At 46.7% G+C, this 26175-nt stretch overlaps 5 protein-coding genes across 5 annotated transcripts; 4 read left to right on the top strand and 1 right to left on the bottom strand.

Moving 5' to 3' along the window:
• The first annotated feature begins 234 nt into the window (after positions 1-234).
• Positions 235-1578, top strand: LOC128303340 (MTRF1L release factor glutamine methyltransferase). Its single transcript, XM_053040266.1, has 2 exons — positions 235-888; positions 952-1578. Exons 1-2 carry the CDS (start codon positions 331-333, stop codon positions 1411-1413), a joined length of 1020 nt encoding a protein of 339 aa, XP_052896226.1. The 5' UTR covers positions 235-330; the 3' UTR covers positions 1414-1578.
• A 79-nt stretch (positions 1579-1657) lies between these two features.
• Positions 1658-6002, bottom strand: LOC128303339 (histone-lysine N-methyltransferase eggless). Its single transcript, XM_053040265.1, has 8 exons — positions 5460-6002; positions 5063-5391; positions 4849-4987; positions 4644-4790; positions 4277-4572; positions 2218-4216; positions 1948-2105; positions 1658-1864 (listed from the first exon to the last, which is right to left on the bottom strand). The coding sequence occupies exons 1-8, from the start codon at positions 5845-5847 to the stop codon at positions 1658-1660; spliced, it is 3663 nt and encodes a 1220-aa protein (XP_052896225.1). The 5' UTR covers positions 5848-6002.
• A 796-nt stretch (positions 6003-6798) lies between these two features.
• Positions 6799-8647, top strand: LOC128304213 (glucose-6-phosphatase catalytic subunit 1). Its single transcript, XM_053041375.1, has 6 exons — positions 6799-6860; positions 6940-7104; positions 7188-7373; positions 7436-7730; positions 7821-7936; positions 8034-8647. The coding sequence occupies exons 1-6, from the start codon at positions 6799-6801 to the stop codon at positions 8260-8262; spliced, it is 1053 nt and encodes a 350-aa protein (XP_052897335.1). The 3' UTR covers positions 8263-8647.
• A 4215-nt stretch (positions 8648-12862) lies between these two features.
• Positions 12863-13823, top strand: LOC128304995 (uncharacterized). The gene is made up of 3 exons (XM_053042263.1): positions 12863-13315; positions 13390-13538; positions 13595-13823. The coding sequence occupies exons 1-3, from the start codon at positions 12863-12865 to the stop codon at positions 13821-13823; spliced, it is 831 nt and encodes a 276-aa protein (XP_052898223.1).
• A 6586-nt stretch (positions 13824-20409) lies between these two features.
• On the top strand, positions 20410-21760 carry LOC128304100 (cuticle protein 1). The gene is made up of 3 exons (XM_053041234.1): positions 20410-20551; positions 20784-21109; positions 21190-21760. Exons 1-3 carry the CDS (start codon positions 20537-20539, stop codon positions 21350-21352), a joined length of 504 nt encoding a protein of 167 aa, XP_052897194.1. The 5' UTR covers positions 20410-20536; the 3' UTR covers positions 21353-21760.
• The last annotated feature ends 4415 nt before the right edge of the window (positions 21761-26175 follow it).

Here is a 26175-nt window from a genome sequence, read left to right as displayed (position 1 = left end):
TTATTGCAATAGAAGAAACGGATGATCTTCAATTTATTTATGTTTTAAATCCCTACAGTCTATACGTTCATTTAATACCAAAACACAATCTTTTTCCATTAAACAGTATGATAATAAAAACGGTCCGTATTGCATGCTCTGTTTGCTTTTTTCAACCAACAACCACAAACATGGCAACACTGGCAGCGCACATTTGTCAGCTGATTGCAAAACATTGCGATTTCAGTTGCGGCGGATCGATTGCACAAAAATGAAACGCGAACAACAACAATCTCGTTTTCGTGTGTTTCTGTATTGAATTAGCATCGGAATTCGGCACAAACCAAAACCATGATGCTCTCATCGCCGTCAACGCGGGCAGCTGCAAGGATGGGTGTTAAGTTACTTGCAAGAGTCGTCCCTTGTCGACTCACGGATCCGTTCAACCCGTGCTACAGTGGCACCGCTGGTTCAGCAATCGCACCCACTCCATTCCCGGCAACCGTTCGTGGGACGCAGGAGAAATGGATGAAACGGTTCGAGTTGGAAAGCATTCCCGAGCCGGAAACGTCCATCGTAAACATAATAGCACACGTGCTCGAACTATCCGCACCATCCGAGGTAGGAAACCAACAGGACGTTCCTCTGAACGAGGCACAGATGGCCAAAATTGAGGAACTTTGCGAGTGCCGGTTAGCACGCATGCCAATACAGTATATTATCCGCGAGTGGGATTTCCGTGATCTCACGCTGAAGATGATCCCGCCCGTGTTTATACCGCGCCCGGAAACGGAAGAATTAGTGGAGCTGATATTGCAGCAGATGGATAATCAGCAGGAAACGCTCTTCCTTGAGATTGGATGTGGTACGGGTGCGATAAGTCTTTCGCTTCTGAAGCATGCTCCGAAGGTAAGTGTACTGTTGTCGATTTTATCCAATATGCTGATACTCATTTTCGGCGTGAACATACAGGCCTCTGCGATAGCCATCGACCAGAGCCGAATAGCCTGCGAGTTGACGCGAGAGAACGCCGAATCTGCCAGGCTGATGGAACGGTTGCGAATATTCAAGCACAAAATGGTGGAAGATTTGCCGCAGGAGCTACATGGCCAGCAGTTCGATATGATTGTCAGTAACCCGCCGTACGTGCCCTCGGTGTTGCTTCCTTCGCTCGATCCGGAGGTCAAAATTTACGAAGATCTGCGTGCACTGGACGGTGGTAATGATGGGTTGACTGTGATAAAATCCATACTACGGATAGCGGGCCGATACCTCCGCAAAGACGGTGTCCTGTGGCTGGAGGTGGACAGCACACATCCACCGGTTATTGAGGAGTTTCTGACGAAGCATGGCGAACTGATGGGACTACGATTCATGGCATCGTATAAGGATCTGTTTCAGAAGGATCGGTTCGTTGAGATTGTTAAGCTATAAGTGAACGCATTTGTTACGGCGCGTAGCTAAAAAAGACTATCCCATGAGGATATAAAAAGTGTTAGCGATTAGGGCAACTATTAAGAAATAATACAGTTGGTTATTATCCATGTAGACAACAACCGAACACGATAAAACATGGTGTACCTGTAGTCTAGCTCTCTCTATCTTTCTCTATGAGCAGTCTATTTGTAACTGCCTTCTTCTATAGATCTTTATTTGCGCAAGAACACCCAGAATTACATTACAGTAACCGACCCTTACAACCCTTTTCGCCACAGGTACAGTTTAGCACCTTGCCACTAACAGAGCCCACATCGTAATTATAGTTCCACGTTAGTTCCGTGCCAGCTTTAATATTTTTAGAGGCAAAGAAAGCCACCCAAGGAAACCGCAAATCGTGCGTATCGACGAACACGTTCTGCACGAAGAGATTAGGAACACACGAATGCTTTTTGGAGTTGCAACAAGAGATGAAAAAAAGTCCAAATTAAATTGTTATCCAATAATTGTGGGAAAAGCGAATTTACTTACGTTAAAGTATCGGCCAAGGTTACCCGACTTCTTTGCGTCCATTATGAAGATATCGTCCTTATCGCCGTACAGTCGACGGAACAGCAACCCCGCGTTGGGTCTAGAATTCTCTTCGGGGTTCATTTCGGGATTGGGTATCAGACTAACGCACTCTTGTTCTGCAAGCATAGGGCAAATAGACGCGGACGTAGAAAACGAATGCAAAAATAATATCAAGCAATAATACACAGTTACACTCAACATCAGCAATACTGTTTTGCCTCAACTTACCATCATTCATACCGATGATGGACTCCTTGTCCTTCGTAGCAGGCGCACTGGGCCGTTCCGTCGTGCTGGCCCTTTTCGACTGTGCCCGTGTCTTTACGACCATAGCACTCGGTAACGTTTTGGAGGTGTATTCTTCATCGGAGTCCTGTGCCGAGGTAAACTTTTCCTTCTCCAGCTCTATCTCCGACTCGTCCGTCGCTGTTCCCTCCCGCTCATTATCCGATTGGTATGCATCCGATTCGTAGTTATCTTTTGTCTTCACCGCCGTTTCGATGTAATCCAGATCGGCAAAGTACTCGTCGCCCGTTTTGTTCTCGCTCAGTTCGCATATCTTCGTGCTGACCTCCTCGGTCAACAGATGGCCCGCGTAAATGCAGATGAAGCTACCCATGGGCACATCGTTGATGCACCGAATGCCCCAACCCTTGTTGTTTGTGTTGAATACCTGCAGCTTCGTCTGGAGCGAATTCTGCACGACACGGTTCAAACATTTGTCCTTCTTGCACTTGCACTGTGTGTTACATTCGTAAACCCCAGTATGTATTTGATTGAACAACCGCTTATACACGTAACCCACGTTGTTAATGTCTACGTCTGGATTGGTGTACTGGACGCCCGCTATTGTCAGCTGCCAGCACTGGCATTTGCTTTTGTCCAAACAATCGTCCTCACAGTCGCACCCGCACAGGAACTCCTTGTCCAGGTTGAGGTTGACTCCCTCGGTCGGAATGCGCTCGGTCGAATATTCGCACGGTGGTGGCTGCATGTTTTCGTAGTTGTTCACACAGTGCACGGGCATAAGTTCCGCCCCGAACGAAAGATCTTTGCATTCGAACAGGAAGTTTTCCGCACTGAACGTCGCAAGCGCAAGTATTTCCGCTTCGAATTCAAAGTGCTCCACATTAAGGGCACAGTTTGTTAGGCTGAGATAGCGATGCACTTCCTGCATATCGCGCAAACGACGGCCACACGGTGCACGGTACATAACCACGGTGCCGGACTTTTTCGCTCCTCGAACGAAGCAGAAATGTCGCTCCCAGCCCGTGACCAGAGGTCTGGCCAGCAAGTTATACGTGTGTAGGTTGGAGGGCATTTTGTACAAACAGTGTGGACCGCACGTGTGCGGCACGAACTTCTGTGGGCCACGATACTTGTTCGTATTATAGTGGACCGTTTTACCATGGCTTCGATCTTTGTCCATATCGATGTAGATCGGTTTTTGGTTCAGGGAAATGACGCTCGGCACGTTGACAATGTTGACATTGCTGTTGGCGTTTTTCCTAGCATTATTACGCTGCACAGTGCTCTTTCTAGCGGTCGGGCGATTTTGCGTTTCCTGCTCACCGGTTTTCACACCGGGCGGTGACTTTTGTTCCGCCTGCTGCTCATTCTCATCGTCCTCGATCGTAATGTACTCGATGGAAGGTTCATTTCGTCTCTGGAACTTTGAAAATTTGTTTGTCGTACATGTCGAGTACAGCGGAGCAAGCCGCTTCGAACCACGATAAATCCATTCGTATTTGCGCATCTCATGAAAGTACAGCCGGATCAAGCTACTGTCCGTTTCGCACACTCTGCCGTCCAACCATTTCCGATTCATTTCTACCATCATACGCTGGCCGCGCTTGGCCTGTACCATCGGTCGCAATGAACCACACGTCTGCATGTAATTGCGGATGAACTCTCGCGAGTGTGGATGCACATCGTCCCAGATATTTTTCGACTGTTCGCACACGACCCGCACATCCGTCAGCGGTGCGTACAGTGTATGTCCAAAGTCGAAAATGATGAGGTACCGGAATTTATTGTAAGCACTGATCGACTCCAGCACCGTGCCTGCGTAGAACGTGCGACTCGATTCCTTGCCCTGGATGGCACAAACCTTGGCAATAATGCGTGTACCAAGCTTTAACTTAACCTGTGGTGCAACAGGGTAAGCGAGATGCTTTGCCGACAGCACGGACTGTCTCATATGGCTTGTGTTGAAACGTACTGTGAACTGCAATGGAATGACATGAATTAGTAAACTCTCCGTAGAAGCATTTGCATTCATACGTACAAATTGATTTTCAGAAACATCCACGACCTTACACTTCATCCAGCTGCCCAGTATCGTGGAGCTGACGCCGTAATATGTTTCATTAACTTTCACCGGCTCTCTGATAAGAACCGTTCCGTTGGCATTCAACATGCGCAGCAATCGGTCGTAAGCGATAAACTCACTTACCGCATCATCCTCGATGATGAGCTCGGGCGTATCGATCTTGGTCGTTCTAACACTATAGATATTTTCATGTATCGATTGTAGCGTCGCCTTCAATGTTTTGAGCTGTGCGTCAATGCGATTCGATATCTCTGTGGATAGAACATTAAGAAGATACAAAGTGTAACTCGTTTACTAGACTATGCAACCTATGTGATCTCACCCTCATTTTCCTCCGCTTCTCGAAGCATGTCGCCATTGTACAATGTAATCTGTTTAGCGCCGTACTTTTCCCACAGCGATTCAACAATATCGTTAAGATCTGTGTTGACCAAAGAAATGACATCTATTGGTAACGCTGGATCGATCTCTGGAAACATAAATCTGTGTAAAATAGTACTCGTTGGAAGTATGTCGCCAATGGTTACCATTTGGCTCCGATACAGTTGGCTCGTTGCTTTCTTCTTCATCGCTGCTATCCAACACCGTGTGTATCTCTTCCGTCTGGTCTTGCAGGATTTTCGTTGCGTACAGAGATTCTTCTTTTACTAGCGAAGCGCACAGAGACTAATTAAAGACAAAGGGAAAGAAAAACAAAATGGTTGACATATTTCCAATACATAACGCCATGAAGTTTCTTACTTCGAAGTGAACAATAGAAAAATCATAGCAATCGAGACATATGAGTTTCATTTGATTGCTTGGTGGGATTTTATACAGGTTCTGCGCGAATACCGGTGCATCGTATAGTTCGGAAACCTTTCTTCCACATGTCGCATTGGCACACTTTTGAGCACGCCGTTTGATGTTTGGCAGCTTTTGCTCGGTGTTATTAGGCAACACCGGTTCCTGTGCTTCAGCAGCAATGTCAATTGTACATGGCGTTTTGCCTGCTTCTAATATGGCTTTTGTCTGCACATCTTCCATTAACTCTAGTCTTTGCTCCGGCTGGGAATCAGTTTGTTGACGATCTAAAACACATGAAAAATGAAAATGAAACGAAAGCAAAATCTAGCTCGAAGCTTTAGTTTGCAGTTACCTTTGTCTTCGACGTCTTTCGCGATTTCCTTCATTTCGATATCGTTGTTTTCCACTGCTTCCTCCACTGCTGGATGGTTTGAAACATCCATCTCCGATGGCGTTACCGTATCGGACAAGATTTTGGCGGATCTCTCACCGCAAACTTCAGCTGTTTCCTTCTCATCATCTAGGCATATGATATCGGACTCCATTACGGATTCCTTGTTTGTAACGTTATCCGGACTTTTAGGAGCATTAGAACCATTTTCCATGTTGTTCGGTACTGTACAGTTCAATTTCTCTGATTCTTTCGCGCTAAGAGAGGAAATCGGCACTTCCGGCTCTGCAACAGTGTTCGTTTCCTCATCCGACTCGATCGAAATTACAGCCGAAGAATCTGTTTCCATGATTCGCGTCTTTCACGGCGAATCTTTGACCGTACGCCAACTACTTCGAACAATTCGATTCACGTTTAACGAAGGGCGACTGTTATAAAATGGAATATTGAAAGAATTTTGCTGTAATTTGCAAAAATACTTCTCTGTCAACGCGATTATTACCACGCGTCAATTACCGCGAATGTGGCTTATTGTTTCTAGCAAAATTCATAACATTTTGCACTCACGCATCGACAGATCGTTTTGACAGTTGTGCGGCGTATACCTGTCATGACAATCTTTATCGACTTATCGTTTCTTCTATGTTTTTTTAAATTTTGAAATGAGGTTTAAAAATAATGGAAACAATTCTTTTGACTAGTACAATATAAATGCCCTTTTTTTTGAAAGTGAGTGGATCTCAAAAATTATTAAAACGACATTTTTTCACAATTCCCATTCATTCGTTCCAACGGATCAAGAGAACTGAAGGTATGCGTGAAACTTTATTTTGGAGAAGGGATGACTAAATTTCCGAATTGCCCTAAAAGCATGCATAATTTCCTTGTGCTACTACTACAGCTTCAGGTTTGTATTATTATTGCAAAGGGACCGCATGCGATGTGTTTATATTTGCAAGGCAACACGTCGCAGCAAGTGCGCATGGCAGTGGTTATAGATTTTTCTATGTCAGAACTGGCTCCCGTTCGTGTCTTCAAACCTGCAACAAACTAACTTTGCCAAATTGTCTTCCGATTAAAACAGTTTTTCTGAGTCCTTAAGGGAAGGGTTTTGCAGATTCCGAGGTATCTGGATAGCAGAAAGAAGCGCATCTCGTGTTCATGTTACTGTCCGTTGTTCCAAAAAGAATATCCACCTTCCTAACAAAGTTGCTCAGCTCTAACGTTTGCTGCCTGTTAATGGTTTTGCTAAAACATTGACATCGTAGCAGCGCAATTTCGTAGCACATTAATATTCGTTATGAAAGTGTACGGTTATTTGTTAAAGCAAGAGATTTACCAAATTATTTACGTGCAGGATGTGTAAGTAAGAATCGCTAATTATTAAATCATTACCGAAAGCCGGTTACTACAGCACCTGGGGATGGGTTTGTCTTTGAAGCTTTTCGCAATATGAAGAATTTTTGGCTACCGTTACGAGGGTGTTCGATCCGAAGGTGCTCTTTCTTACCGTCATACCGATCGTAGCCGGTCTCAGCACGACATTGTATTCCAAATTACTGCTCAGTGTGCTCCTGACGGAGTATGCCAACACAATCGTCAAATGGTATGATTCTACGCTCGCCGTTGCATCCTTCAAAGAGGGCTGAGATTTGGAAGATGTTAGTGATTGACTTCGTTTCTTTGCAGGATACTCGCAGAAGATCGCCCGTTCTGGTGGTTAAACGAGACGAAAGAGTTCTCTTCACTGAACCGTCCAAAAATTTATCAAAACGAGCTAACCTGTGAACCAAGCCCGGGTAATCCGTCCGGTCATCTGATGACCTCCACGACCTATCTCTTTGTGATATTCTCGGTGCTAGAGGAATATTTCCAGTAAGTAAACGTGCGTAGTGGTTTGTGCCACTCTCTCACAGCGATGTGATCATACTTTGCAGGAAATATGGAAGGTTCGCAAGGGTTTCACTGCGCACCGCGTACTACAGCACACTGTTTTTCATCTCCATTTCACGGATGTATTTCGGATGCCACTTTCTGCACCAGTGCATCTTTGGAATCCTTCTCGGCATTGTTATGAGCAAAGTGTGCCTTTCGCATCGGATGGAAAAATACATTGCGAAGCAATCATGCAAGCGTAGGGTTGGATTCGTCATATGCTTATGCTTGCTAGTGATATCCTTGTACTGGGCCCAAAAGCTATTGGGAATCGATCCGCAATGGGCGGTAAAGATGGTGAGTACTTAAGGCATCCTCAATTTACCCTATCAATATCCTTACGAATCATTGTTTAAATTTTCGCTTCAATCCTTGTACTCAAAACAGGCCTTCAAGTGGTGCGAAGATCCTTTCTATTTGAAGCCAACCACTACACTAGTGTTCAGCGCACTACGCCTTACAGGGTCATTATTCGCTTTGGCTGTAGTAGGACCTATTCTAAAGTAAGTTCAACTAAGATTCTAGAATGTGGAAGGGAAAACATGAAATTTGTTCGAACACAATCCTCCATCATTCCTCCACTTCATTTTCCTTTTCCAGAGCTAAACCTCTAAACATGAAGCTCAGCATTCCGATGGTGTTTGCGCTGATGGCGTTCGAGTGGATAGCGCTAGACTACGCGCCACGTAATTATGGAGTGGTTGTGTACTTTTTATCAAGCTTCCTGCTATACTTCCTCTTCACCTACGCCTACCTACGCTGGGTACCTGCACTTGCCGGGCAAGAGATTCGCGTATCACGGAGTGATAGAAAGTCTAAATCTAACTAAAACACTAGCGTAAAATACAGATGCAAGCAAAGAAACAAGCAACTGTCAAGGGACTTTTTCAAACAGATCGCCTGTAAGCTCAACAGAAAACGCTTTTCTAAAGTGCTTTCCATTTACTTCATCCATCACATATCAACCAATAGCAAGGTAGCCAGGGGGACAGATGTTTAGCTGGTCTGGAACTCAAACGGAAACATACAAAAGCAAGCAAATGGCACGCACAAACCGCCAACAACTAAGAAGTCTACAGTTGCCTCGCAAAAAAACACTTACTCGCCTAAACTAACGGCTGAAATTTGTTCTCTATCTATACTGTACTCTCTAAAGATGCATACATAATTGTTTACCAAGGAATTTTTCATAAACTATTCAAGTAATCGCTTGTTACAAATGTTCCATGTTTTTATCAATTGTTTGTTAAACTATATCACAAGCAAATCAAATTTCAAAATACATGTTACAATATATCAATGTCAAAAAAAAAAAATACACCAAATATGATACGATCTTACCTTTCGGCAATAGCTCAAACTGTTCAAAAACCACTTCCGCGTTGTATACGATATACTCTGGCTTCTTTCGTATTATGTGTGCACCAACACGCACGGGAAACCTTGAACATGACATGATTGCAACGAGTTTAAGCCAAAACCAAAAGTTGTCCAGAAAGGTACCTTTCGTCGGGTGATCTCGGCATCTAACTATTCGTTTAGCTTTTGCCGAGTTTGCATGGTACCATTCTTAAAGTTACCTCATGCGGAATAGGTGTACCACGCTGTTAGAATAGCACGCCTGTGTAACAGAACATGTCAGCAGCGCAGGAACGCGTGGCCCCTTTTTTTGTTGAAATTATGTATTACCGAGCGTCCGTTGGTTGGATCAGGTGCCTGCCTACGACGCTACCATCTGGCGGCGCGGTACGATCACTTCCGACAGTTATGCTAGGTTCAATGGAGCAAACCCAGAACGGAGGGTAGCAAGGCGTTCTCCACAGCCTGCAAAACACGATGGAACTGGTTCCAGATTAGCCATGTTTGAAGACCAAAGAGTCCACTGAACAGGTAGGTACCCTACACGTTGGCCACATACCCCAGAACCGGTTCACGCTGTTCGGCTAAGCCCTGTCCGTTTTGCTATGGGCGCGAATAATCTGACCACTGCACTGTGAATGCACTGACCGCTTGAGATGGTTACCATGCCAGCCATAAATAAAATCAATGCCAATGTCTTACCCATGCAATGCATATCGTGACGTACGGTGGGGTGTTTTGGAGCACTTCTGTTTTCTTTACCTCGTAAAACAAAGAATTAAAATTGGAACGATTTGCGCGAGATGAAGGCAGGAAAACTCGGTTGAAAGTAAACTAACTGGCGGGTGGATGGTGTAACTATGGTGCTTTAAAATTAATTTACGTTTTCACTCTAGCCTCGTCAGCCGCCCCACCCTATCGGGGCGAGGCCGTCAGGAAATCGGAAGAAAGCCATAAATATGCGCGGTGACAACCCGCACATTGCTGAGGTCAACCTGCAGAAGTTTCTTATAATGTGTACCGGCGCTTAATTATACGCTATAACGATAAATCTAATCAGCATGGCAAATTTTACCACCCAACTTCGTTCGGTGTTTCCGTTTTAATAGCTATGTTTACGAGCGAAATAAGAATCGAACCTCCCGTGCATGTACGAAGCAAAGTGTTCTTTTGCAGTTCAGCAATCTGTACGCTGGTTTTTTGTTATGCGAAATGCAATTCGTTTCTGTTTTTTTTTCTTCACACGAAGCGAGTGGATTATCTCTTGGTCGGCTTTCAGGGTGCCAGTTATCCGGTAGTTATATAGTTTTATATCTCAATTATAGATACTACCTCGAATTATCTGGCGGTTGTTTATAGAGGCTAATAAAACTGCACCATATGTCACCTAACGCCGATTGTGCAATCGATTTGGAACTGAACAGCTTTTGGTGGTGATCGGTTATTTCGTTTGTAAGCGGAGTGAATCGATTGGTAATCAAATAGTGTGGACTATAGAGGGGCATTTCTGGATTTCTGTCGACTTATGGTAACGGTTCGGAAATCATTAAGTACTTTACTTACTTATCGGTCTTGGCAGGAGTTCTTTAAACCGCTGAACGTTCTATGTGAACGACCTGAAAGAACTTTGCGGGCTGGTGTCAGTCTCATGACACCCTGAACCTCATCCGGTGTGAGTTTCTTGGAGCCTGTCGAGTCTTATCCCTTGTACGAAAGTGATTTAATCGAACTATCGAACCGCTGGTTGTACCATTATTAACTTGGTTTTTTGCCGTGGTAATCTCCAATCCGATCCAATCTCTCCTCCTTGTTCTAGTATGCGCTACGTAGCAAAGACGTAAATCATTGATGTCTGTGTCATCAGCGAATGACTATCTCATACCTCAGTAATAATTTAATGAATTTCATCGCGAAAGTCATAAAACATATCACCAATATTATACAAAGTCCAAATATCCCACGTTCTGATAATTAGCCAATGTGACAGCTCAGTAAACGATTAGCTGGTAATCAATCCACTGTCGTCGAGGTGCGAGATCGAATATGCGAATTATCTGATAGTGCCATTATTCTTGCACCTATTCGTACAGAACCACACATGCACACCTGTTGACAGTGCAGATCGTTCCGTTGCGATCGTGTCGCGTGATTAAAGTCCCAGCAGTAGGCTTTGCGATATTCCTAAACACAACCTGACAACCGTTTGGCAGTTTGACGCGGCTTGAATAGCATTCCCTGCGAGTAGGGATATCGTTTAGGACGACCACATTGGCGCATTGGCTTAGATTGAGATAATCTTAGCGCACAGTTCACGCAACCAGGTCGCTTTATTCAATTTCACGCTAGGAGCGTCGAACGGCGAGTGCAACGCAAACACAAACCCAGAAAAGGTAAGATACACACGTTAGTAACTCTCTTGCGTTTCAACAAATTAGTACGGTTCGGTTCCGCAGGGGCACCACCAACACCTTAATTCTTTTCCCCTCCCTCCCCATTCCGGGCATTCCCTCGTTCCGCTTCGTACCGCTTCAAAGAAGTTTGACCACAGCGTTTCCCAAACATTACAACTTATTTATAACACTCATTATGTCACTTAGCGAGAGTGAAATATTTTAGCGGCATGAATGATTGCGCTAATCGGTAAATATTTATGATTCTTTGGCAAACGGGTGAGGCGCGTGCAACCTGCATCGAAGGGGCTTTTCCGGGCGCCCTCAACCGTTGTGCGAGAGATCATTTAACTACGTCGGTTTGGGTTTTCGCACCGAGAATGGGCCCACGGCTTACGGTGTTGCAAGGGCAGGGCACAGAAAGGGAGACCGCGAGAGGGATTGCGCCGTTCGTTTAAATTGTACCAATAATAACGGCGCTTTTTTTTTCGCCTGCTGGAGCACGGAAAAGGGATAGACCGGTAGGGCCGACCGTGATTTAATGTGCGCGGTATGCAAATCCTGACTGCCGTGCATTATCATATTAGTAGTTGTATAATGTGAAAGCCTAATTGATATTTGAGCGTACGCGGCGTTCTGGCTGCTGACGGTATACTACAAGATGGCGTCAGACACAGGAACATTCACTGTAAATCTGTAAAGTTGGGAAAGGCTGGTAGCACTAGTCTTGGTTGAGATGGAACAACTCTACCTATTAGTGTCTTTTAAAGTTGGTCGATTTGCACCCAGATTGGGCCAATTAGATGGAATTCTATTCTTACATTTATTTTAATCAAATCTGATGTTGAAAGAGTGTTTCCCAGGTGAAGCGTAAGGATAATTGGTTCCAGCTCTGTCATGTTTACGATCTTGATTCCGCACAATTGGCTCGATCACATAAATTTCACCCCACATTTCACTTCGCCCGAAGAAATGTTGCATGCGCAAAGGTGACAATAATCGTTATCCATTAACAATTCCATTAAACTGGCCCCTGGCAAGGTATCGCATTAAATGGTATCCCGCCAGCTCTTCGACCAGAGCACAATTAGAAATCATTTATCATTGCATCATATAGCAGCAGTGAAACATGATTTCTGCATCAGGATATGATGTGCCCCAGACGCCACACGGACCCGAGGCCCGGTGCCGTGACGTAAGAGCTGGAGTATGTTCAGCCAAGCTATGACGCAGGAAAAGGGCTTTGGTGCAGCAACCTTTGTAGCGCAATTCTTCGCGCGGCAATATCTCACTCCACTCTGCGGGGGTGTCCAGTGTCTGGGGCCGCTCGTTTTGCAGGTCGCGAGTGCTTAAATGTCACAGAACACTAAATAAAGAGCTTGCATGGCCGAGATGGTGCATTGATCTGATAAAGATTGAGTGAATAAATTGGGGTTGCACCAATTCGTGAAATAATTAAAATGTCACAAAGTCAGCCGTATTTCGTTTGCGGTGGGTCATTAAACCGGAGCAAATGTTAGGTCTGGAGCTATTGTTGTAATTGTTGAAGGTATTTATTGGGCAGGGACATAGATTTATCATGCAAATGCAGTGAATGCAGAGCAATCAATTTAAAGGAGGTTTCCGCTACGTTCCTTTTTTTTCTCACAGTTTTTGTTCTACGAGTTTTCCTTGTCCAACATGCACAAAGGCGCACTGATGCTCAGCAACGAGTCGGGATTTCAAACTGATTGGAAAAGCCTCTATCACCGAGATGCGCTGGTATGGGCGTCTCACGAATATGAAGCAGATTCCATAATGAAGCCCCTGGTGAAGCTCGCATTTTGCCTGGCGAGACAATTTAATCTCTCGCCGGCAATAGAATTTACAAGCATCGATACGCTGGAGCTGCTACTGGTACGCGCCTTCCAGAGCTGGATGAAGTCGTCGCCGGAGTCGTTGGAGCGCAGCAAATCTGCGTTTTTGCACCAACTTCCGATGTACGTGGTGGCCGTAGTTGATATCGTTGCCAAGTACATAGACATTGGAATAAAGTTGGATCTGAAGGCTCTCAAGCGAGCGGCTAACGTGAGCGATTCCAGCTGCAACATGCTTGCAGTGGAGTTTGAAGTCATTAAGATTTTGGACAGTGAGGTATGTATGAATGGACGAACGCCCGCTGGGGGCAAAGGTTTAATGGACATTCTTATTATGACGCATAATTTCAGCTTCGATCGTCACTCTTGTTAGGTGCATTTGAGCGTTTTTCAAAGCAATATCTAACGCCACTGAATATTGCAAGCAGTGAAAGCATTTGGAACATTGGACTCAGACTGCTACGTTTGGTCACGGCGGAACGAACACTCATCTACAATAGGTATTATCAGAGAGTGACATTGAGGCACGGCTAGTACAACTTCCCTTTATCTTCAGCCTCAAGACATCGATGAAGGACAACGAATGCTTTCGACGCTTCAAATCCAACAAGCTAATTCTGGCGGGTGCGATCATCATCACCGTCCTGTACGTTATACCGGCAACGCGCCACAGTAAGGCAATCCTCAACAAAGTCATCGAACCGCTCGCTGACGACTGCTGCGTACAGGCAACGAATCTGATCTATCTCCGGGATGCAGTGTTGCGTGTTATAGCCGGCCACTGAGCAAAACCGTCGGCAACACGGTCCGGTGTCGTTGCCCGCCGTTCGTGCATGCTTTATTCGCATTCGATGTAAATTAAATCAGAACCGAGCATGGAGATATTCATAATATATTCGTAGCGTGTTTTTGTTTGGCGCTCGTTACATCTGGTGCCGGTGCTTGTTTGAGGTTGAGATGGTGCAAGAGTTGCGGGATGGAGCGATCAAACGGATCTGCAGTGTCAGAAACGATTGAATCGTCAACGGAGGAGAGTTGGTATGTGTATTTTTTTGTCCTCCACGATGAGCGTTTGACATCAGAATCAATGTGTGTTTTTAAGTAGATTGCAATACACCAGCACAGGTGTGCATTTCCGCGTTTTGGACACCTGTCGAAAGGGGTGGCAGATTTGAAATGATGTGGTAATTACGGTGCTGGGTAATGATATATCCGGGAGTTTACGCTTGTACGTGTCTGATGACTTTTGAGCTCAAACTCTCTGATGCAAATTTGAGGCGCAATATTTCCAACAGAAATGATCTAATATAGGTATCGTGTCCAGGAACAAACCATGTCTAACAGATACATTTATTTACGCATTATTTATTTACACACCTTCAACCACAACAGTTGCTTCTGAGCCTGAAGTTGTCCAGCAGCGGTACTCCCAAGAATCAGGCCCGTGCCTTTGAAACGGGAAGCCATTTAACGAAACACGTCCCCAAGCACCAACCCCTCAGCACGATCAGTTTGGAATTCAATTTGTAAAATTTGTTTCCCGATCACCCGGCCGCCGTGCCGGTTGGACTGGGTGTACGGTGCGCGATCAATCATCGATCGAATTCTGTCGTGTCAAAGACAATTGCAGTAATTTTCCTGACCGTGCGGCTCAAACCGTTGGGTAGGACTTTGTGTGAGGTCCCCGTCCCTCGGGCGGGTACGGTGGCCCTGCCAACAACCGGGAAGTTCCGTTGGCCGTGGCTTACTTTCGGTTTCACTTCACACCGGTTGACGGACGATGTTGGGCTGAGTATCCCGTCGGGGATAGCCGTCCGTCAGTTCTGGGGGGGGGGGGGGGGGGGGGAGGAGGAGCGTTCAGAACCCTTTTCTGTAGGAGGCAAGTGTTTGAGTGAGGTAATCGCGACACCCCACGGCCTCTGACTGGGCGCAAGACATATTGTGACCGCACGTAGGCATGCAACACATCACATTCCGCAAGCTCGCGCCCCGCCGATGGATGGACGCAAGTGAGCGGCCGATGAAGTTATTACGTGGCTGGGGAATGGCCGGAAAGGTGTGTGGCCGGCGTGGGCGACTGCCCAGGCAGACGCGGATAGTGGCCGGGGAAAGGAACTATCATTGAACGATTATTGTCGCTCACGATTGGAGCATTAGCCACCCCGATGGATCGGAGAGCGTTTTAACAATTCCCGCCAATTTTGTCCCCACGGTCTAATGGTTATTAATAGGTGTGCGGGATTAATGTAACGGATATTGGTAACGTTCTAATTCGGAATTTTGCGTCATTATTCTATCCCGCGCTAATGGTCCAGAATGTCCACTCATAAGCCCGCAAGCGGTGAAACGGAAAATTATAAGCTCGGTTTGCACTAATTTGCATCAAAATATGCTTGCAAATGATCGCTTCAGTTCGACAAAGTTTAAGTTTAAATTGAGCAGGAAGTTTGATTTATTTTTATTTTCTTTTTGCAAACTTCCACAAGCGGGTTGCATCAGTGTTATTTGCCCACCGGCAAGTTCTTGCTCACCGATCGATCGATGGTCCATTATTAAAAGACGTGGGTCACTGGAAGGTCACATTAATACGTTCCCTTTTTTTCTTCCATCGTTCGGCAGCACTCAGAACAGTTCGTTCAATTTTCCTCCCTATCGGTGTGGAACGATCGGGCCAAGCAAGCGGTATGGCACACCACCGTCCGATGGCGCAACGAATAGGAACCCGGCACTGGCCTGGCACTGCAAACCGTCGTCCCCACGACATGCACTTGGCGGGAAATTGCTTCACATTCTTACAAACTTCGACCGCGTCCACCGTAAGGCTGGGGGGAGGCGTGTTACGGCGTGCACGGAAGGTTCCTGGCGATCGAACGCAATCGATCGATCGTTCGCTAATGTTCGCGCGTGCCAATTGCGTAGACACACTGCTACGTTGGGTTTTGAGAAAATCTGGCACCATACGCACGGCAGGCGCGAGTCACTAAACGAGAGCGACCCGAGAACTGTCCCCATTTTGGTCCGTTTACTGAAGATTTAAGTCACTAGTAACTGCACCACTTCTTTGTCCGACCGGATGACAATGATGTTTGCAGTGCTCCAAAAGTGTTCGTTAATCGACCCGTCCACCGACCCGGACCAACTGCATTAACGCAGGTCGCAACATTAGCGCACGGCATTCGAACTAAGTGTACACTTTGTAATCTGCCGTGTCCGATCCGATCACAGCTTCCTACTTTTGCCGCATCGGACCGTCATGGGCACAAGGATTGTCATTTCAATGCAGCAGCGAACAGCGAACCAGCGTCTTGAGGGGTATATGGGGTCGCTTTTTTTTCTTGCTCTATGCTCACAACCAATTGGCGGTGGTAATATTTCCAAGGTCCGATGGTACCATAGATCGATTGGTGCCGGGGTTGGCCCGAAGCCCAGTTTTATCAGTAGGCGCAGATCTTGCTGACCCCGTCACAAATACCAAAGCGACGAGCGGACCGAAGGAGACCACGAACCGCTGGCTGTGGGGTCCGGCTAGGTCTGTCAGGTCCGTAGGTGCAGAAGGAAGCAACCCAGTAGCCGCGTGGACAATTTCCGCGGGTGCTTTGACGACCCGGCCGGTACAGGAAGCGCGATCGATTGTACGTATCGATCGTCACCTTCCTCGGTTCGCTTCTCTGCAGGGCGTGAACACGAGGCGCGAAGTTCAGGGCCACGCGCTGGAATTCACTTTCGGCGCTGTAGCGTTGTGATTTGTCAGGAAGTGCGCCGGTCGGTCGAACGCTATACGCATTCAATTTTGTGGCTCGTTTGGAAGGTGCGCCACTACATAATTTATTCATGGTTGTTAGGCCAGAGCGGATGGGTTCGTTGCTGTGCCGGCGTTGAAATCCTTTCGAAAACAGTTTTTTTTGTCACATTTTATTTAAGGTGTTTTTTGGTTCACCGGTGCACGGTTCACTTGGCAAAAGGTTTGTTCAAAAGGTGTAGAATCAATAAAATAGTAGGTGCGAAATAGAATGTTTCTGTCTTTGAGTTTGTAGCATTGCGCCGACGGCGAAACTAATAAGACGTATCGCTTAATTTGTGTCGTTTTGATTTGATGCGATCAGATTCTATTTCAACATCAATTAACAACTTAATCAAGCTGTTTAGATTGATGGTTTTACTTGTACTAAGATAACTCACTTCACAGTAAAATATTGCTCGCAACAGCTTTCAACACCATTCTGCAGGAAATTGGCACCGTTTAGTGAATGCGAGTTTTCGTACGTTTGCTCAATGCGTGTGCAAACATTTCAATGCCATTAATGAGAAAATACATACAAGCAAACGCCCCAAAAGAAACCGAAAGCGAATCAGGTGGGTATGGGACTGAACGGATTGACTCATCGTGTAATTGATTTCGCACCCCAAGAGGCTTTCATTTATCCCTTTTTGGGGCGCGGGGGGAGTTCGTTAATTAGTGCGCCAGTCATTAGCGATGGTCAGTGTGCGTGGGCGGGTGCTGGCGTTCATCATTAGTTTTATTTTAACGATCGTCTGCAGCAGCAAGGCGTGAACCTTCAATTTCGTACCGAATAGCACCGGATGATGGTTATACCTGTGCCCTCAAGCACACACAAACGGGCGCGCGCGCGCGCGCTGGTGGCTTATGTCATTGCGCACGTTCGCTGCATCGCTAGAATTCGTTCGGGGCTACACGCGACCATAGCCGCCGAACCGTTCCACCACTAGGAAATGACGCCCGTGGGAAAGAATGCGATCCCGCATTGCACCCTTCCCCGAGTTGCTGTTGTTTTTTTTTTGTTACTACTGCTGCTGGCCCTTCGTTTGCTACCATCCCGGGCAATTTGCAGGACATCGGACAGCGGGTCGCGCACTGTTGCGAACCTTCGCACACGCTCCTGCATCCATTCACTGCGCTGTCCGCAACAGAAGTGTGATCACCAACCGCTGCTGATCGGTTTTCGCGCTTCACGCAAATGCTGCAACAAAAACCGCCCCGCAAACGTGCGCCATGTGCAAGATCTGGTTTTGCATCGCAGGGGCAATCGCATCGATCGTAACCGAACGGCGTGTGTTTGTGTGCCCAGTGGTGCCGGGGCCTTTCCCTTCCGTTTCCATTTCGGTCTTCGGTGGCGCTCACTTTCGCTAGTTTGACGCGAAGGCGAACTGGACCGTGGCGTGGATGGATGGTGGTAGGAGGGGAGAGGGGAGGGAGGGGGAGCCTGCGGGGGTGGTCATGCGGATGGAACCGACACAGAAAGACTGAAACTAAAACAAAAAAAAAACGACATATTATAAAGAAAACTGTAGCACTGTATACGGTGGCCGGGGTAGACGCAGAATCATACTTTTCCGGACCAGCAATCAAGGGCAACTTGTTGTTATTTACACGGTCGCGATCTGGTGGACCAGTACAATGGTAGAAGGTGTAAAGTGCCTCGGGTAGAGCTACAGTACATGACAAGACGGGAGATATAGCGCACACTACTACGAGTAGATGGTGAGTTGCTGGAATGTTTAGCATGACGTCTTTTCTGTCTAGAAATTGGGCGTTGGAATTGGAATTACTGGAAGTGTTTTGAAAATGAGATATCATTAATTTTAAGAGTCATAATTTGCATGAATTTTAAGAATAAAATCGTATGCATAAAAGGAATCTCTAGAGGTTCATTAATCTCTAAAGATTCATGAAACTCCAAACATTCTCTGAGGATTTCTGAATTTCCACTTTGTAGTGTATAAAATATCTGAGGAACTGACGACTCACACTTATTTGATATTGCTTGGTCATCAAAGATTCCTCTTTACCAGCACAACAATCAGAAGGGATCTAAGTTGATCCATTTCTGGCCTTCTTGGACTTTATTTATACGAATGAGATTTTGGATCGGTCCTGTCGTAGAAGGACCGAAGCCGCTGTGAGATTCACCAACGGGTCCCTGAATTCTCAGAGATTCAATAATTCAGTCTGAAGATTCATTCAGTTTCATTCATTCCATATAGTGGAATTGGGGACATTTGAACTCAGAGACCCAAGGAACCCAAGGGACCTACCGTTTATGTATGCATCAACTCTCAGGTTCTTTAAAGTTTCTGCAGTCTCGGAAGGTAAGCCCCTAACACGATATTGGTGTCTGCGGACCTTGACATAGGCATGGAACAGTCCCGAAAACTGGTAGGACATTATCCAGTTTATGATACTTGTCAGATATCTTTAGCGGACACTGGGTATTTAGGACGTGAGATCTTATCTACAATTTAATCTTTCTCAAATCTTAACGATAATTTCGTCTTTCTCAAAACTTGCTGGGGTATAAGGTGGGACTTATCATCAGCATTTAATTTTAAGGTTATAAGAATTTTTAATTATTACTTACAAAATTACCAATATTTCACAAAAAGTATGTATCAAGTACCGATTTGCGTTTGAAATAGGAACCCTACGATCAAAATTCCATTACGAAAAAAAAGAGCAAATTCAAACCGGCGTCACGCTTTGTTTTGCACTGTTATGCTTATTGTCTTGTCATGGTGGAATGTTTTAAATTTATCTCTGCGTTGAGGACTTTTTCTGTCATCGTTAAACACGCTGCCGTGTGTGTGTGTGAGGGGGGTTTTTTTGTTCTCGTTTTGAGTTTCTGTTCCGCTTCCTTCGTAGTACGCATGAACGCAATTTTAATCGGTCGGCAAACCTTTGTAGCCCCCCGGACCGGTGTCACATTTGGCGCGTCGATACAAATCCACCCGGCTGTGGAGGGGGTGGAAGGGAACTACGGCGGGGTCAGAGGTTGACGATGGCAGGGTGCTTTTGTGCTAGGTGGGTGCGCACCCATGTACACCCAATTTCCGTACTGGCGCATTAAAACCGGCCCCGTGCTAATTGTACGATCCGATGCTAACATCCACAAACGGCACTGTTCACCCACCAGATCGTCTAGCTCGCGTAAGAAGGGGGGTTCTGCCCTGTGTACTAACTGTACTCTCTAAGTATGCTCGATATCGACTGTGGCAACGCGAGGGAGCCGACCGGTGCCAAGGGAGAACGTTTGGTTCGTGCGTTTCGTGCCGAGTTCGTACGTGTTGGGAGCTGGGGGGGTTTTTCTGCCATTGGATCGATTTCGGTAGAGAAAGAAATCGGTGCCGCTCGTGGGCACCCTTCCCTTTAATTGCACGGTGTGCATTTGTTGGGTAAGGGCTGGTGCGAGGGTGGCGAACGGTGGCCCGACCGCAGACCCAGCAGTAGGTGGGGATGGTTAGAACGCGTTTCGGCCGAGGATCGACGCGAAACCCGACGGCCCGAACCGAACCGCTGGGTGTGGTGTTTTTACTATAAAAGACTGGTATTGTCCTTTCGGTGATCAGTATTCGGTACTCGGTTTGGAAGTTTTGTGTTAAGCGAACAACAGCCCGTGTTTCGGTAACATAAAAGTCCAACGTTGCTGTGTGCATCAGAAAGATTTCACGCTAGAGAAACATCAGCCCAAACTGCCCAACAAAAATGTTCTCCAAAGTGGTAAGCAAGCCGCCAGCGCAGGCTTTGGGAGTTCCTGAGAATTTCTGAATTCTGAACTGAGAATTCTTCTGTGTGTGTGTGTGTTTGTGTGTGTGCATTGGAATGTAAATGGCGGAAGTGGATGTGACGAGGGTTCAGCAATCCTCGAGTGCATTGGTTGTGCGGTGCGACGATCGACAAGTGAACAGCTTCCGGGTTTTGCTAATGTTGTGTTGTGTGCTCTGCTTTGTAGATCGCTGTTTTGGCCTTTGCCGCCGTGGTTGCCGCTAAGCCCCAACATCAGCAAGCCGCCCAGTATCCGGCCGGAGTCGATCCGTCCCGCTGCCCGTCGTATCCGAACTGCGACAACGCGGCCCTGCACAGCCCCAACCCCTACAACAACCATGCCGCCAACCACTGGAACCCGAACTGGAACGCACAGCCCAGCTGGAACCAGGCCCCAGTTCCGGCACCGGCACCGGCCCCGTACTACCACGGTGCTCCTCACTCGTACCAGGCTCTGACCGGTCCCAGCCACAACTACCTCGGAGCTCCCGCCCCAACGGCCGGAGGAGACCGGTAAGTTGCGGCACGTTAGACACAGACCTCTTGAACCGCGGCTCTAACAACGGGATGTTTGACTTTCCATTTCCAAACAGTTACCCCGCCGGAGTCAACCCACAATCGTGCCCGAACTATCCGTACTGTGATAACACCGTCCAGGCTGGCGTTCACCAGGCTGCTCCTCTGCCAGGATACACCACCCGCCAGTACCCGGCCGGAGTGTCCCCACACACCTGCCCGAACTTCCCATACTGCTAAGATACTCGCCACCATGTCTTCTTCTCTCACCTCAGTGATCTACTCCGTTCCAGTTCTTCCCCGTAATTCTATCATTCTGCTCCACAAACTTTCATCCTGCCCCACATCTTCCCAAAGTTTTGCCATGGTTGTGCAAATGACCAGTACTGGTTTGTTTTCGTTAGTGTTTTGTGCATGAAATACTGCCTCGATTAGTAGAGATGTTACGTGTTCCTTAAAGCGATTGATTAACAGCATGAACGATAAGAGCGCAACAATTCCAAACATTGGAGAACTGTTTTGGTCAACAAAAAAGCCCTGTAAGAACAAAACAAGAATAACTACAGCAACATCTTCATCGACTATGTTATCTCAGCGTGCGATCGCACACATCGCAAATGAAATTGAAATGCAATTGATTTAAGAATCAAACAATCCGCCGTTTCGCCGTTAATTTGAATATACGAATATACAAACGAATTATCCGAAAGTTATTGCCATCGTTAGGTTGGTGGGTTCACCATGATTTTGTGAACGTCGGTCATATGTCGTGTTTCTCACATGGTATCTCAGTTGAGGTTACACATATATTATGCGCACACTCCGAGAGAAACGCTCTGCTTTCGCTTATGCACACTTTGAGGTCCCGTAGGATGTTGCCTCAATGATCAAAATCGTTTACCAAAAAAAGTTCTTAAAGGATGTTGTAAGCAGGCATGGGTGCCGCCAAAGATGAATGATATTTTTGCTTTGCAAATTTTGTTTTTTTACCGTCTCTACATGGCAGTCAAAGATTGAAAATGGAACCACATGCAACAGAGCAGCGGCGGATCAAACGGTAGACGGAGTAGGCGGTCGCCTAGGGCCTCGCCGTGTTGGGGTCCCCAACAAATTTGTGCCAATTGTGCAATTTTTGGAAATTTAGCAGCAGAGTTAATTTATAGCATAAAATCTCATTAAAAAGGTAGAAAATTGGTTATCCTTGGTTAGATAATTTTTTTTTATTTGATTAGCTATATCGGCCCGCTAACACGGCTACGCAAGAGAAGTATGCAGTGTTCTCAAACTCCTTCTTCTCTATCGGCACGACATCTTCAGGATGTTTAAGCCTACCATTTCTAGTGTTTTTTTACTTTATTTACCCGTAGGATAGTCAGTGCTGCGTACGGAGGTTTGGTGGTCCAAATGAAAATTTTCCGTGGTCCTATCTTGTACAGACCGACTGCGCTACCAATACACCATCTGGCCGCCCCGTGAACCCTTATATGCCCTTTTACTTCAACCTATTCATGTATTCTATTTCTTGAACGGGATTTTTTCATCTGTTCGTAAATGATCCTACCGTTAGTTGCTAGAATAGAAAACATGCTTATTTCCACTTCCGCAATATTCGCAAGCTATTGCCATTGCGATACTCGTGGTGTGGTATTGTTTTCTCTCCCCCATTGAACCGTGAAAATGTCCAGCCTACGTGTTTCGAAACAGTATTGTGGTGGAATATTGTGTTTAGTATTTCGATTGTCACAATTTCTGCAAGTTTGCAAGCCGGTAATGATGTTATAACCGACACAATCTGTCAGTGTACTACGAAATAGCTAGCATTGTCATAGAATATGAATAACATCATATTACAATCATTAGAACTCTCTTTTCCGTTTGATATTTTATACCTCATGGTTCTTGGAATACCATTTCTGTCTTTCTTGATTATTACTTAATCGAAGCTTATGTCCACCCATCCCAAACTGTCCAAACACTTCATCATATCCCCGTGTAGAATACTGTTCAAACTACATTGTTGTAATCTCGGTAACATTTGCATCGTTGTTAGACTGAAATTGTTTTAAAATTTCCAACTCTAAATCCATACGGTTGAAGATCATCACTGCGAAATCGTTGATCTAAATTAAAAAAAGAACACGAAAAAAGATACTTGAAGAAATCTAGTATGCATTGATATAAAAACGATGTGTTCAGTGAAGAATCTATCATAATAGTCTTGTTAAAACATTGTCGTACGTGCTGAAAGCGGTCTCGTTTTTTGCATTGAAACTCAGTTTGTTTGAGAAAAATTAAAGTGTGCTTTGTGGTGTTGTATCCCTATAATTTGCTACTGACTATCAAATTGTGCCTGAGGAGCACATAGTGTGTTTCATACTGATGTAAATGTGCAAGTGTAAATGTGACGAAATGATCGAAATGACGAAGTGTCTTCACAATGAGCGAGATCGGCCCAGAAATTCTTGGATTTTTTGACGCACGGACAACCGACCTAAAATTAGAGCATCAAACTTAATACGCGAAAATCAAGCGAACGATCGAAATTCACATGAATATGTGCCACTAGAGTTGACAAAATGCTGACAAATTTGCCCAATGCCAAAATCAACTGGGCAACTGTGAAAACCACTATGCCGTTGCCGCGCACACAATTGTTTTCAGATTTCCGATACCAGGAGAGCATGGTTTCCCAGAGGTGACATCAGCAGCTTGGGACAAATTTGCCCATCACAATTGCTATTGCATATTATCAAACACGTGAGAACGATCGCTAATAAGTAATATCAATAAAACGGAAAGCATCCTTCATCTCGCTCAAACTTCCCGTCGGTTGGTACGAAACTCCATACAAAACCAGCTGTTTTCCGATATCCGACACCAGGAAAGCATCCACGGAAGTAGTAGCACTTTGTACAGCAATTTTGCTCGAAAACCGCCGAAAGGTATGCAATGTTTAAACACTAACTTTCCCGTTGATCGTGAAAAATTGCTTAGAAAACTACCAGTTTTTGAATGTATAGTACCAGGAGAGCATCCACGGAAGAGGTAGCTCCTGGTACTGCGCCGTAAGGTATGCAATGTTTATACACTAACTTTGCAACCAACTTTCCGCCGTAAGGTATGCAATGTTTATACACTAACTTTGCAACCAATTTTCCGCCGTAAGGTATGCAATGTTCATACACTAACTTTTCATACAAACCAGCTGTTTTCAGATTTCCGATACCAGGAGAGCATGTTGTTCAAGAGGTAACATCTTCCATCCCCCTCCCCCCCTTCCCCACCAAGATGGCGGACAAGATGGCGGACAAAATGGTGGACAAGATGGCGGACAAGATGGCGGCCAAGATGGCGGACACAAGATGGCGGACAAGATGGCGGCCAAGATGGCGACAAAGATGGCGGACAAGATGGCGGACGAGATGGCGGACACAAGATGGCGGACACAAGATGGCGGACAAGATGGCGGCCAAGATGGCGGCCAAGATGGCGGACAAGATGGCGGACAAGATGGCGGCCAAGATGACAGACAAGATGGCGGACACAAGATGGCGGACACAAGATGGCGGCCAAAATGGCGGCCAAGATGGCGGACAAGATGGCGGACACAAGATGGCGGCCAAGATGGCGGACAAGATGGCGGACAAGATGGAGGCCAAGATGGCGGCCAAGATGGCGGACAAGATGGCGGACACAAGATGGCGGCCAAGACGGTGGCCAAGATGGCGGCCAAGATGGCGAACAAGATGGCGGACACAAGATGGCGGACATGATGGCGGCCAATATGGCGGACATAAGATGGCGGCCAAGATGGCGGACAAGATGGCGGACAAGATGGCGGCCAAGATGGCGGCCAAGATGGCGGACACAAGATGGCGGCCAAGATGGCGGCCAATATGGCGGACAAGATGGCGGCCAAGATGGCGACAAAGATGGCGGACAAAATGGCGGACGAGATGGCGGACACAAGATGGCGGCCAAGATGGCGGACAAGATGGCGGCCAAGATGGCGGACAAGATGGCGGACACAAGATGGCGGACAAGATGACAGACAAGATGGCAGCCAAGATGGCGGACACAAGATGGCGGCCAAGATGGTGGCCAAGATGGCGGACAAGATGGCGGACACAAGATGGCGGACAAGATGGCGGACAAGATGGCGGCCAAGATGGCGGACATAAGATGGCGGCCAAGATGGCGGACAAGATGGCGAACAAGATGGCGGATAAGATGGTGGCCAAGATGGCGGACAAGATGGCGGACACAAGATGGCGGCCAAGATGGCGGCCAATATGGCGGACAAGATGGCGGACAATATGGCGGCCAATATGGCGGACAAGATGGCGGCCAAGATGGCGGACACAAGATGGCGGACAAGATGGCGGACAAGATGGCGGACAAGATGGCGGCCAAGATGGCTGCCAAGATGGCGGACAAGATGGCGGACAAGATGGTGGCCAAGATGGCAGACAAGATGGCGGACAAGATGGCGGACAAGATGGCAGACAAGATGGCGACCAAGATGGTGGACAAGATGGCGGACAATATGGCGGACAATATGGCGGACAAGATGGCGGACAAGATGGCGGACAAGATGGCGGACACAAGATGGCGGACAAAATGGCGAACAAGATGGCGGACAAGATGGCGGACAAGATGGCGGCCAAGATGGCGGACAAGATGGCGGACACAAGATGGCGGCCAAGATGGCGGACACAAGATGGCGGCCAAGATGGCGGACAATATGGCGGACATAAGATGGCGGCCATGATGGCGGACAAGATGGCGGCCAAGATGGCGGCCAAGATGGCGGCCAAGATGGCGGACAAGATGGCGGACAAGATGGCGGACACAAGATGGCGGACAAGATGGCGAACAAGATGGCGGACAAGATGGCAGCCAAGATGGCGGACAAGATGGCGGCCAAGATGGCGGCCAAGATGGCGGACAAGATGGCGGACACAAGATGGCGGCCAAGATGGCGGCCAATATGGCGGACAAGATGGCGGCCAAGATGGCGGACAAGATGGCGGCCAAGATAGCGGACACAAGATGGCGGCCAA

Source organism: Anopheles moucheti, chromosome 3, assembly GCF_943734755.1.
Source record: "Anopheles moucheti chromosome 3, idAnoMoucSN_F20_07, whole genome shotgun sequence".
Lineage (NCBI taxonomy): Eukaryota > Metazoa > Arthropoda > Insecta > Diptera > Culicidae > Anopheles > Anopheles moucheti.
Note: the sequence above shows the minus strand (reverse complement) of the source record. Positions and strands in the feature narration are given on the sequence as shown.

What these genes read in the sequence shown, in the direction of transcription:
- LOC128303340 (XM_053040266.1), top strand. Translation starts at nt 331, where the DNA reads ATGATGCTCTCATCGCCGTCAACGCGGGCAGCTGCAAGGATGGGTGTT. An exon ending in TTCTGAAGCATGCTCCGAAG is followed by an intron (nt 889 to 951) that starts GTAAGTGTACTG and finishes GTGAACATACAG; the next exon opens with GCCTCTGCGATAGCCATCGA.
- LOC128303339 (XM_053040265.1), bottom strand. Translation starts at nt 5,847, where the DNA reads ATGGAAACAGATTCTTCGGCTGTAATTTCGATCGAGTCGGATGAGGAA. An exon ending in AACTGTATCGGAGCCAAATG is followed by an intron (nt 4,791 to 4,848) that starts GTAACCATTGGC and finishes TTATGTTTCCAG; the next exon opens with AGATCGATCCAGCGTTACCA. An exon ending in CATCATCGGTATGAATGATG is followed by an intron (nt 2,106 to 2,217) that starts GTAAGTTGAGGC and finishes CTATGCTTGCAG; the next exon opens with AACAAGAGTGCGTTAGTCTG.
- LOC128304213 (XM_053041375.1), top strand. Translation starts at nt 6,799, where the DNA reads ATGAAAGTGTACGGTTATTTGTTAAAGCAAGAGATTTACCAAATTATT. An exon ending in GTGCTAGAGGAATATTTCCA is followed by an intron (nt 7,374 to 7,435) that starts GTAAGTAAACGT and finishes CATACTTTGCAG; the next exon opens with GAAATATGGAAGGTTCGCAA. An exon ending in CGCAATGGGCGGTAAAGATG is followed by an intron (nt 7,731 to 7,820) that starts GTGAGTACTTAA and finishes TACTCAAAACAG; the next exon opens with GCCTTCAAGTGGTGCGAAGA.
- LOC128304995 (XM_053042263.1), top strand. Translation starts at nt 12,863, where the DNA reads ATGCACAAAGGCGCACTGATGCTCAGCAACGAGTCGGGATTTCAAACT. An exon ending in TTAAGATTTTGGACAGTGAG is followed by an intron (nt 13,316 to 13,389) that starts GTATGTATGAAT and finishes GCATAATTTCAG; the next exon opens with CTTCGATCGTCACTCTTGTT. An exon ending in CGAACACTCATCTACAATAG is followed by an intron (nt 13,539 to 13,594) that starts GTATTATCAGAG and finishes CTTTATCTTCAG; the next exon opens with CCTCAAGACATCGATGAAGG.
- LOC128304100 (XM_053041234.1), top strand. An exon ending in CCAACGGCCGGAGGAGACCG is followed by an intron (nt 21,110 to 21,189) that starts GTAAGTTGCGGC and finishes ATTTCCAAACAG; the next exon opens with TTACCCCGCCGGAGTCAACC.